Source organism: Myotis lucifugus, unplaced genomic scaffold (genome assembly GCF_000147115.1).
Source record: "Myotis lucifugus unplaced genomic scaffold, Myoluc2.0 scaffold_312, whole genome shotgun sequence".
Classification (NCBI taxonomy): Eukaryota; Metazoa; Chordata; class Mammalia; order Chiroptera; family Vespertilionidae; genus Myotis; species Myotis lucifugus.
Window position 1 is genome coordinate 682,353 of NW_005871360.1, and position 13,124 is coordinate 695,476.

General features: G+C 41.2%; 1 protein-coding gene across 1 annotated transcript; it reads right to left on the reverse strand.

Moving 5' to 3' along the window:
* Positions 1 to 664: 664 nt before the first annotated feature.
* LOC111828258 (ubiquitin-40S ribosomal protein S27a-like) lies at positions 665 to 4,107 on the reverse strand. Its single transcript, XM_023764014.1, is given in 4 exon segments — positions 665 to 820; positions 859 to 966; positions 1,175 to 1,402; positions 4,075 to 4,107. Coding segments are annotated over 4 exon segments (504 nt in total). The 3' UTR covers positions 665 to 685.
* Between the last annotated feature and the right edge of the window lie 9,017 nt (positions 4,108 to 13,124).

Here is a 13,124-nt window from a genome sequence, read left to right on the forward strand (position 1 = left end):
AGGAACTGCTGAAGAGAGACAAGTTTCAGGAATTAAATGAGATTAGTTGTCTGCTGTCTTAGAGTGACTCAGAACATGCCGTATGCCCTAACAGACACCTGCATCTGGGCTGTTGCTGAGTCCAGTTTAAGATAGCTAACATTTCCAATTGAAGAAAAACTGTTGACATATAAAGATAGCTTCATTACTGCTCAGACTGGTTATCAATCATAGCTCCACATATTCGACTTAATATTTCCTTCAGAACTAGACCTAATTGAAAATTCCACTTGTGAGAAGCATTAAAATGCTAACTGCTAAATGCTAATAAGAATATTGCCGAAACCGGTTTGGCTCAGTGGATAGAGCGTCGGCCTGCGAACTGAAAGGTCCCAGGTTCGATTCCGGTCAAGGGCATGTACCTGGGTTGTGGGCACATCCCCAGTAGGAGATGTGCAGGAGGCAGCTGATCGATGTTTCTCTCTCATCGATGTTTCTAACTCTCTATCCCTCTCCCTTCCTCTCTGAAAAAATCAATAAAATATAATTTAAAAAAAGAATATTTAACAAGGACAGAAGATATAGTAGGCGCTAAATATATATACAAATTGGACTTTGAAAATGCTTTTGTGACTTTATCATTTGAAATGCTTAAGGTGTGGTTTTTTTTAATGTTAGTCTATGTCTTTTATCAACCCATATACAATTAATTGTCTTCTATTCTGTTGAGGCAATCGGTCAGATATTTGTCACAATAATACTCGTCAAAGTAGCTGGCCATGAAATCTCCAGCACCACATTCTTCTAAGGGGCACTCCAGACGAAGTCGAGCAACTTTGCCCTTCTCGTGCGCTGCGGTATTTCAGGACTGCAGCTAACGTTTTCTCCGGGGCTTATTCTTGGCAGCGATGCGAGACTTCTCTTCCTTTTCTTAGCACCACCACGAAGTCTCAACACAAGGTGAAGAGTGCACTCCTTTTGAATGTTCTACCAGCCGTGGGCAAACTACGGCCCGCGGGCCAGATCTGGCCCGTTTGAAATGAATAAAACTAAAAAAAAAAAGACCGTACCCTTTTATGTAATGATGTTTACTTTGAATTTATATTAGTTCACACAAACACTCCATCCATGCTTTTGTTCCGGCCCTCCGGTCCAGTTTAAGAACCCATTGTGGCCCTCGAGTCAAAAAGTTTGCCCACCCCTGTATCTAGTCAGACAAAGTACATCCATCTCCCAGTTGCTTGCCAGCAAAGAGCAGTCTTTGCTGATCAGGAGGAATTCCTTCCTTATCCTGGATATTGGCCTTAACATTTTCTGTTGTATCCGAGGGTTCAGCGTTAAGAGTGATGATCTTCCCTGTAAGGGTTTTCACAAAAATCTGCCTCTTGGCAGTGGTTACACCATAGATGGTGGATGGGAAAAGCTGAAATGAAGGTTTGGTTGGTTGGTTTGGGGGTTTTTTTTGTTTTTGTTTTAATATTTTTAAATATATTTTTATTGATTTCAGAGAGGAAGGGGGAGAGAGAGATAGAAACATAAATGATGAGAAAGAATCATTAATCAGCTGCCTCCTGCACGCCCCCCCCCCCATGGGATGGAGCCCACAACCTGAGCATGTGCCCTGGTCCGGAATCGAACCCGAGGGGCCGTTCAGTCCACAGGCCAATGCTCTATCCACTGAGCCAAACCAGCTAGGGCTGGTTTGTTTCAAGATGGTAAGAAAGTAAAACATTTCTTGAATGTTTTTTAAGAAACCTATCATAGAAGAGCACCCTAAAAGATCAGTTCACTGGAATTCCTTACCTTTGCTCTTACAGTTGCAAAATGCACTGTGAGTTAAAGAGAGATTTCCTCCATAACATTGTTACAAATGCCCCACTTTTTATAAGACATTCAAAAAGTATAATAATAATAAAATCCTACTTTATTTTTACTTTCCAAGTCTAGAATACATAAAACTAAAACTATTCAACAGAATACTTAACAGAATACTGTGCTAACCTATCTACATGGAGTGCTGTCAGGTTTGAGTGGTTCCTGGGGCAGGAGAGACTCTTAATCAGGTCCAGGCTGTGGTTCAAGCAGCGGAACCCACAGTTCTAATGGTTATCAGTGGTAGGAAAAGGCACCATGTGGAGTTTATAGGAGCCCCAACATAGACTCCTAAGCTCTGGAGCAAAGCTATGCCATCTGCATCAGAAAAGTGTACACCATTCAATAAATAGCCCCTGGCTTGCTACACGGTTCTGGTGGAGATAAAGCACCTGCCAGTAGGACATTAGTGACCACGCAGCCAGACCTTCCCATTATGTGCTGAGTTCTGTCAGATCCATCAGATTTTAAGGGCCAAAAGTGATCCATCAAAAGACAGTGGTTAGTACATGTGGGGCTGGACATGAGTAGAAAAAAGACTGGATAACCAGGACTCCCAAAGCCCCTTGTCATTACCCTGTTGCTTCGGTGCTTCTCAGCTTAAACTTACGGCCGTGTGTGGGGGTGGAAGGGACAAGGGAGACTCCCTTAGGACCAGCTGTAAAGTTGTGCTGCAGACCCTCTCAAAAAACCCTGCCAGCCCTAGCCGGTTGCAGACTTCTCCCCAGCCCGGGCCCTGGTTAGGGCGTGTGCAGGAGGCAACCAATTGTGTTACTCTTACAGCGATATTTCTCTCTGTCGTTCCCTCTCTCTTCCACTCTCTCTAAAAGTCAATGGAAAAAATACCCTTGGGTGAGGACTAAAAAAAAAAAATCCTGTTGAAACACAATTTTTCTCCCCAAAATCACCCTCATTTTCATCAAAGAGCCAAATTAAGACCAATTTATTTACTGTATTAAGTCATTACAATTTGGCCTGATGGTTTGCATAAACACAACAAGAATAATAATTGATCACTTAGGCTATTTTTTTAAAAATATGCTTTGCTGGAATCTCGTGAGAAAGTTTCTTCCCAGGGCAAAGAAGCCACGCCACACAGTTGCCATTCAGGCTTTGCCTACAATACCTACAGAACTGGGGTGCATTCCTCAAGTTGCAGTCCCCACAAGTGTCTTGAGGTTCATTTCATGCCATCTCTCAGGAAAGTAACCTTCCTTCCTTACCTGGAAAAGCCACCATGAACCATGTGACCAAGTAAGGTGCCAGGCTCTTTATCCAAGAGGTTTATTGGCTTCAAAGTCAATCTTCATTCCTGAGAGCTTTCTGGTGACATCCAGAGTCCTGGCATGTCTCTCTCTCAGACATGACATTCCAGTAAAGCTTTGGTTAATAAAACCACAACTGGAAACTGACTTACGTCCTGTTATGAAGAAATGAGATTCTTATTGGATTCATGCAAACAAACACATTGCCATGAGAATAATACTACTACTCACTAAAAGTTTCTAAATTTTGGAGGTGTCAGGTATGGAGAAATATTGCTTATCAAAGTATAATTTACCAAATTGCTTTAAGAAAAGAAACAAGTTTCTTTATGTCTGGAAAACAAGAAGGTTAAAAATCAATATTTTCAGTAACAGTTACAAAAACCATACAATTATTTTTAGCTCACTCAGTCCTATAATCAAATTCTGTCTCTCCTGATTTTTCTTGCCAGTATTTCTATAAATCCAGAGAACCTTTGCTTTCTACTGCAGCAATGCCTGGGCCTCCAATCACTTCAGTATAAAAGCACCATTTTTTTTCTTTACAAGAAGAGTGCCCACCCCTCACCCCTCTGTTGCCGCTTCTGCAGCCTATTCAAGGGTACTTCTGCAGCTCCGGCCCTCTAGGATAAATACTTGGGGAGTTTAAACGATTCTTTCCCATGTTTTTCTTTCTCAGTAGAAACCAGAAAGCAAACTAAGTCCCCCCAAAATAAGAAAGCAAGCAAAGAACATCAGTAACCAAGTTACATTATATACAGACAGACAAGAACTTTCATTAGAAACCAAACAACAGAGACACACAAAACAAGAATCAATAGACACTCATATATGACATTGACAGGCGTGTACAACCCTCAGACAAGAACTTCACACCTTGCGTTCCCACACACTAATCTCCTCTTGTTCCCAGCTTAGAGGATATTTAGGAGTGAAGCCAAAGTATAAATGGACCAACCAACTCCGGCGGGGTTGCCAGTGCATTTCCCATGCTTTTTGAGTTATTCGACACCCACAAACAGAAACAGAAGGTACCTTAATGCCACTCCCGGCTTACAGTGCTTGAGACTTACAGATAATAGGCACCCAAACAGAAAGCCGATTCAACAACTGCAAAGGTGACTGGGAAAGTTTGTAAGCACCTAAGGAAAGTCAAAGAGTTAAATAACTCGGCAGCTGCTAAAGAGTTTCCACAGGTGCCTGCAAGAAGTTTCCCAAGTCCAGGCAACCACCTGAGTCCTTTGGCAAACCCCGAAGGGTCTGACCTTAGGGCTCAGAGGAGGGGGTCCCAGCAGAGTCGCCAAAATATGTTACCGGGAAACCCCCGGTTGGGCTCGGGCTGCCTGTTGCTGTGTCCAATAACGAAGGCAGGGTTGAGTCATAGTAGGTGTTTATTGAGAAGGGTAGCCAACCGGTAAGACGGGGCGTTTACAAGCCTTCAAATCCTGTCTTCCCAGCAAGGTGTAGGGAACAGGATTATAAAAGGGAAAGGGGCTAGGGTGCTACATGCAGCCCTGGAGGTCCGCAGATGTCAGCTATTGGAGTCATCAGGCGATGAGATGATGTTGATGAGATGCTGTTTTAACTCCTGGTGGGTTGGCCTGACCATGCTTATCAGTTCTGCTTGCTGGATTCACAGCTGGGTCACCTCCTCAATTGCTTTGCACAAGCCTTGGAAAGGAAACTTAAGAAAAACTTAACCCCCTATTCACATAAGTATACGTGTTCTAAGATTTAAAATAATTTGATTCTTGTTCAGATTAATTCAGGTGCTCTCTCAGATTATAGGTCCCCCCCCCCCCCTTCACCCCCCAATCAGGAAGAGAAGTCCCTGTAACTTCAGGCTGTAAAAACCAGTGGGGGAGGTGGCTGAGTGACATGAGGCTGCTAGAGTCCCAGGCAGTTCCTCTTAAAGGGCCCATGCACAGACTTATACAGACTCATTCGCTCTGAGCTCCAGCTCTGGGGCAACAGCTTGAAAGGATACCAGGAGAAACTAAATTGTCTGGCATCAGCCAGAATGCAGAGACAAAGAAACATGTCAGGGCAAGAGCTTGGTGGCAGCTTTCTCCCAGATGAAAGTACTGGGACCTCCCACACACACAGAGCTGATTAGCAGACACTATATCTGAGTCTCCATCAACCTGGTCCACACTTGGCCCAGCCCTGGTGATTCCCTGAGATCCCACCCCACCCAATTTGCAGCCCCCCTAAGCTGTTTGCAGTATCTTTTCCATGTGAATTGCCTGTTCTGGCTCAGGCTTCAGATTTTTCTAAAATCTCTCAAACAAGCTGCAGCTGGACTCAGTGTACCCCATACGTCTCTATACGTGTCCACAGTCCTAGCACTAACAGCAGCTTGCCAAGGTTCACAGCTTGCCTCTCCTGGGCACCTCCTAGCCCAGGGGTCCTCAAACTTTTTAAACAGGGGGCCAGTTCACTGTCCCTCAGACCGTTGGAGGGCCAGACTATAGTTAAAAAAAAAAAACTATGAACAAATTCCTATGCACACTGCACATATCTTATTTTGAAGTAAAAAAACAAAATGGGAACAAATACAATATTTGTATTTGCATGTGGCCCGCGGGCCGTAGTTTGGGGACCCCTGTCCTAGCCCAACACAAGTAGCAGCCATTGCAGATTGCTCTGTAGCTTGTGCTAGGTGACCCCAGGCAGGGCACAGGCAGTGGCTGACTTTGCACCTCCCAGGAGGCCCCAGAGCCAGTGTACCTAGTGGACAGCTTCAGATCATAGCAGATTACAACTCTATACATCCACAAGTAACACACTCAAGGGGTAGACTAAGCACCAAAGCCCCACTAAATCAAATTCTGCTCCATAGGGGTGTCTCCTGCACAGCAGCTCTTCTGCTGAGTTGCAGCAGGTCCTCACAGCCAATTGGCCTGAGGGGTGATTTCCTCCCAGTGATACCAACAGCAATCGAGGCTCAACTACAACAGGACAGTGCACACAGGGGCACACCTAGAGTGCCCAGTTCGGGGACTAGGGAGACTGGGCCACTGGGTCCTACAGGACATCTACTACACAAGGCCACTCTACTAATTCCAGGAGATATAGCAGCTCTACCTAATATGTAGAAAAAAACACAGGGAAGTAGCCAGAATGCAGAGACAAAGAAACATGTCACAAATGAAAGAACAGAAGGAATTTCCAGAAAAAGAACTAAATGAAATGGAAGCAAGCAAACTACTAGATACAGAATTCAAAACAGAGTCCCAGCAACAACACAGAGCAGGGTAACGATTAAAGAACCAGCTCTGGGCAGTTGACCTCCCCAAACCAGTTTTAAGTGCAATAGAGAAAATAAACCCTTGCTACTGGATAGAGAAGCCGTATAGCCTCAGAGGCCAACCCCAAAACACTGCCACCCAGATGCTGAGCCACAAACTGACTCTTAGGTAAACACAAATTAAGACAGTCTGGGAAACAAATACGGCCTGCTTTAAAATCAGGACTGTGGTTTACAACACGGAGGACCAGTGTATCGCAGGGAAATTCAACACTCTCCTGAATACCTGGCAGGACTAAGGCAAGCCAGACTGAAGAGTAGAAGAACCGAAGGACCTTCACTACTGCCAATTTTTTTTTCTTTTTTCACCTTTTAACTAAGAAACCAATTTTTTTTTCTTCTTTTTACATCATCTGATTTTACCCTTTTAATTACTACATTTTTATTTTTAACCAGTATTATTACTGCTATCATTTTACCATTTTTTAAAGTGCCATTTTATTTTCTCTTTATTTTATTTTGGGATTAGTATTCTCCGTTCTATTTTCATCATTCCTTTAGCATCAATTTTCCCTACCTCAACTTTACCTCTATGCTAAAAACCTCTTCCTCATGTTTCCCTTTCTGTTGTCCTGTTTCTCTTACCCTATTCCTGCTTTAGATTTTCCCTATTCCTTCTTTTTACCCCCTGTAAAAATTTCACCCTACTTATATATCCTATTTCCAATCCACTGCTCTAAATCCTTATACACCTATCCCTTACCTTTCTTCACTATCCAAAAATTTTTTTCTCTCTTCTTTTATCTTTTTATTGTTTTCTTGCTGTTTGCTTGATTGTTGAGTATATTGGGGGGTTTTTGTTTTGTTTTGTTTTGTGTTTTTTTTAGGACTGGTTGTGAGGTTGTTTTGCTTTTTTCTTTTTACTTTTTTCTGCTTGTTTTTCTCTCCCCCCCCCCCCCGGTTATTTTTGTGCTTCTGCTTTCCCTTGCCTCTCTTGATATTATTGGTTGTTTGTAGTTTGCATTCATCTCCAGGGATCTGTTGATGGAATTTGTTGGGATTAGTGGCAGTTCTATTGGAGTTTTCTCCTCATATAAATAGTCTCTTTCCCTCTTCTACTTCATTCTCTCTTTTTGCTCTTTTTTCTTCTTTTTTTTCCCCTCCTTTTCCCAATTTTATTTTTGCACTCCTTTTTGTTCTTAATTTTCTTTTCTTTTCTTGTTTCTCTTTTCTTTTTTTCTCTTCTTTCTTCCTTATCCCCTAATTCTCTTAATTCGGGTGGTCACCTTTATTTGGGGTTATTAATATCATGAATATATTTGTGTTCAGTGCCTGGTATGTTGTGCCTTGTTGTGTTGTATTTTGTGCCTTTAAATCAACGCAGCAGATTCAAGCAACAGCAGCCTCCTGATCACCACACCCTCTGTCTGAGGACCAGCAGCTGTATGTGAAGCCGCCCCCCACCAACCAGAAGAGCCACCACAGCTGTGAACAGCACCCACCAGAAGAGCTGCTGCCAACTGAGGAGCAGCTGCTACCGCAACCACCCGAGGAGCAACCACAGCCCAAGGAGCTACTGCCACCCAGGGAGCAGCAGCTGAATGACTCAACATCTAGATATGTCAGTGAGATCAAACATGGGTAGGCAAAGAAACCCGCAAAGGAAAGAAAAGGAGGACTCGCCAGAAAAGCAGCAAAGGGATACAGAGGCATGCAACATGACAGAAAAAGAATTCAGAATAAGGGTCCTAGAGTGCATAAACCGGATGGAGGGAAAATTCAACAACTTATGCAAGAAGCAAGAAGAAACAGATGAAAAAAAATCAATAACTTATGTAAGACCCAAGAAGAAATGAAGAGCGATATAGCTGCAATAAAAAACACCATTGAAAGCATCAACAGTAGACTAAGAGAAACGGAGGACCGAATTAGTGAATTAGAAGACAAGGAAGCAAAACACACCCAAACTGTACTGCAATTGGAGAAAAAAATTAAAAGACAGGAGGAGAGCCTAAGGGAGCTATGGGAAAACATGAAATGAAACAACATATGAATAATAGTGGTGCCAGAACAACACAAAGAGGAACAAGGATTAGAAAACCTATTCGAAGAAATAATATCAGAAAACTTCCCTGAGGTGGGGAAGAAAAAAAGTCACACAAGCACAGAGAGTCCCAAACAAGGTGAACCCACACCAAGACACATCATAATTACCATGGCAAATGTTCAGGACAAAGAGAGAATCTTACAGGCTTCAATAAAGAGACAGAAAGTTACATACAAGGGATCTACCATTAGATTATCAAATGACTTCTCAACAGAAACACATCAGGCCAGAAAAGAATGGACGGAAATTTACAAAGTAATGCAAACCAAAGGACTGAATCCAAGAATACTCTATCCAGCAAGGCTGTCATTCAAAATTGAAGGGGAAATAAGAAGCTTCACAGACAAAAAAAAGGCTAAGGGAGTTTATCACCACCAAGCCAGAAATGCAAGAAATGCTAAAGGTACTGGTGTAAAAAGAATAAATAAAAAGCTCAGAAAGAAAGCAGCCACACAAAAAAAGAAATGGCTACAAACAAGTACCTTTCAATAATAACTTTAAATATAAATGGAATAAATGCTCCAACCAAAAGACATCGAGTGGCTGAATGGATAAAGAAACATGACCCATACATTTGCTGTCTACAAGAGACCCACTTCATTAGAAGGGACTCACACAGACTGAAAGTGAAGGGATGGAAAAATATCTTTCAGGCAAATGAAAATGAAAAGAAAGCTGGGGTAGCAATACTTATATCGGACAAAATACACCTCAAAGTGAAGGCCATAACAAGAGATAAGGAAGGCCACTTCATAATACTAAAGGGATCATACAACAAGAAGATATAACCCTGGTAAACATATATGCACCCAATGCAGGAGCACCCAAATACATAAAAAAAAACTCCTGGAAGATATCAAAGGAGAGATCGACAAGAACACAATCATAGTAGGGTACTTTAATACACCACTAACATCACTGGATAAATCCTCTAGACAAACAATCAGCAAAGAAACAGCAATCCTAAATGACTCACTAGATCAGATGGACTTAATTGACATCTTCAGACACTTCACCCCAAAGCCACAGAATATATATTTCACTCAAGTGCTCATGGGACAGATTCAAAAATAGACCACATATTGGGTCACAAACAAAGTCTCCCCAAATTCAAGAAGATTGAAATCATACCAAGCATAATCTCAGACCACGATGGCATAATATTAGAAATAAACTACAATAAAAACAACCCAAAATACTCAAACACTTGGAAGATGAATAGCATGTTACTAAATATTGATTGAGTTACCAATGAGATCAAAGAAGAAATTAAAAACATCCTGGAAACTAATGACAATGAAAACACAACAATCCAAAACCTATGGGACGCAATGAAAGCAGTCCTGAGAGGGAAGTTTATAGCTCTACAGGCCTATCTCAAAAAAACAAGAAAAAATGGTAGTAAATCATCTAACTCTTCAACTCAAAGAATTAGAAAGAGAGCAACAAGAAAACCCCAGAGTGAGCAGAAGGAAGGAGATAATAAAGATTAGAGCAGAAATAAATGACATAGAGACCAAAAAAACAATACAGAAAATCAATGAAACCAAGAGCTGGTTCTTTGAAAGGATAAAGAAGATTGACAACCCTCTAGCCAGGCTCACCAAGAAGCAAAGAGAGAGGACCCAAATAAACAAAATCAGAAACGATAGAGGCAAAATAACAACAGACCCCACAGAAATACAAATGATTGTTAAAAAATACTATGGACAGCTCTACTCCAACAAACTAGACAACCTGGAGGAAATGGACAAATTCCTAGAGAAATAAAACATCCCAAAACTCAATCAGGAAGAATCTAAAAATCTCAATAGGCCAATAACTATGGAAGAAATTGAAGCAGTCATCAAAGAGCTTCCAGCAAACAAAAATCCCAGGACCAGACGGCTTCACAGGGGAATTTTACCAAACATTCAAGGAAGAACTAAAACCTATCCTCCTCAGACTACTACAAAAAAATTCAAGAGGAAAGAACACTTCCAAGCTCATTCTATGAAGCCAGCATCACCCTAATACCAAAACCAGGTAAAGACAACACAATGAAAGAGAATTACAGGCCAATATCCCTCATGAACATAGATGCCAAAATCCTCAACAAAATCTTAGCAAATCAGATCCAGCAGTACATCAGAAAGATCATACACCATGACCAAGTAGGATTTATTCCAGGGATGCAAGGATGGTACAATATCCGCAAATCAATAAACGTGATACATCACATAAACAAATTGAAAGAAAAAAACCACATAGTCATATCAATTGATGCAGAAAAAGCATTCGACAAAATCCAACACTCATTTTTGATAAAAACTCTCAGCAAGGTGGGAGTACAAGGATCATACCTCAACATAATAAATAAAAGCCATATATGACAAACCCACAGCCAACATCATACTCAATAGACAAAAACTAACACCATTTCCCGTAAGAACAGGAACAAGACAGGGATGCCCACTCTCACCACTCCCATTCCACATAGTACTGGAAGTATTAGCCATTGCAATTAGACAAGAAGAAGAAATAAAAGGCATCCAACTTGGAAAAGAGGAAGTAAAACTGTCCTTATTTGCAGAGCACATGATATTATACATACAAAACCCTAGAGACTCCATCAAAAACTACCAGACTTAATACATGAATTTGGCAATGTAGCAGGATACAAAATTAACCCCAAGAAATCTGAGGCATTTCTATACACCAATAGTGAACTTGCAGAAAGAGAGATTATAAAAACAGTCCCATTTACCATCACACCATAAAAATTAAGCTACCTAGGAATAAATATAACTAAAGAGGTAAAAGACCTCTACTCAGAAAACTATAGGACGTTGAAAAAAGAGATAGAGGAAGACATAAACAGATGGAAAAACATACCGTGTTCATGGATTGGTAGAATCAACATCATTAAAATGTCCATACTACCCAAAGCAATCTATAAATTCAACACATTTCCCATTAAAATACCAACGGCATACTTCACAGATCTAGAACGAACACTCCAAAAATTCATCTGGAATAAAAAAAGACCCCAAATAGCTGCAGCAATCCTGAGAAAGAACAAAGTAGGTGGGATCTCAATACCAAATATCAAGCTGTATTACAAAGCCACTGTTCTCAAACTGCCTGGTACTGGCACAAGAACAGACATATAGATCAATGGAATAGAATAGAGAGCCCAGAAATTGGCCCGAACCAATATGCTCAATTAATATTTGACAAAGGAGGCAAGAATACACAATGGAGCCAAGATAGCCTCTTCAATAAATGGTGTTGGGAAAATTGGACAGATACATGTGAGAAAATGAAACTAGACCACCAGCTTACACCATACACAAAAATAAACTCAAAATGGATAAAGGACTTAAATGTATGACGGGAAACCATAAAAATTCTAGAAGAATCCAAAGGCAACAATATCTCAGACATATGCCGAAGCAATTTCTTCACTGATGCAGCTCCTAGGGCACTTGAAACTAAAGAGAAAATGAACAAATGGGACTACATCAAAATAAAAAGCTTCTGCACAGCAAAAGAAACCATCAACAAAACAACAAGAAAGCCCACTGCATGGGAAAACATATTTGCCAATGTCATATCTGATAAGGGCCTAATCTCCAAAATTTATAGGGAACTCATACAACTCAACAAAAGGAAGATAAACAATCCAATCAAAAAGTGGGCAAAGGACCTAAATAGACACCTTTCAAAAGAGGACATTCAGAAAGCCAAGAGACATATGAAAACATGCTCAAAGTCAATAATCATCCGAGAGATGCAAATCAAAACAACAATTTGGTACCATCTCACACCTGTCAGGCTGGCTATCATCAACAAATCAACGAACGACAAGTGCTGGAGAGGATGTGGAGAAAAAGAAACACTTGTGCACTGCTGGTGGGAATGCAGACTGGTGCAGCCACTATGGAAGACAGTATGGAGTTTCCTCAAAAAACTTAAAATGGAACTCCCATTTGACCCTGTGATCCCACTTCTAGGAATATATCCCAAGAAGCCAGAAACACCAATCAGAAAGGATATATGCACCCATATGTTCATAGCAGCACAATTCACCATAGCTAAGATCTGGAAACAGCCTAAGTGCCCATCAGTAGATGAATGAATTGGAAAATTGTGGTACATCTACACAATGGAATACTATGCTGCTGTAAAAAAGAAGGAACTCTTACCATTTGCAATGCCATGGATGGAACTGGAGAGCATTATGCTAAGTGAAATAAGCCAGTCAATGAAGGAAAAATACCACATGATCTCACTCATTCATGGATAATGAAGACCATTATAAACTTACTAGTAGCCCAGTGCACGAAATTCGTGCACTGGGGTAAGGGGGGGAAAAGGGGCCCCTCAGTCTGGCCTTCACCCTCTCCAATCTGAGACCCCTCAGGGAATGTCCAACTACCTATTTGTGCCCACATTTTTAACAGATAACAGCTCCATTGTTCTTCCTTTCTTATGCTTAAAACCATTGGAATTAGTAGGTTTTCAAAATGTGTATACATTTTGGGGGGACACCCTATATATCTCTAGTCAGTGGTGAAAGAAACCAACAGCATATTTGGAACCCCAGACAGGGAACCTTGCTCATTCCCCACATGTCTCCCGACTTCCCTTTTCACCTTCGTGGGCAGCA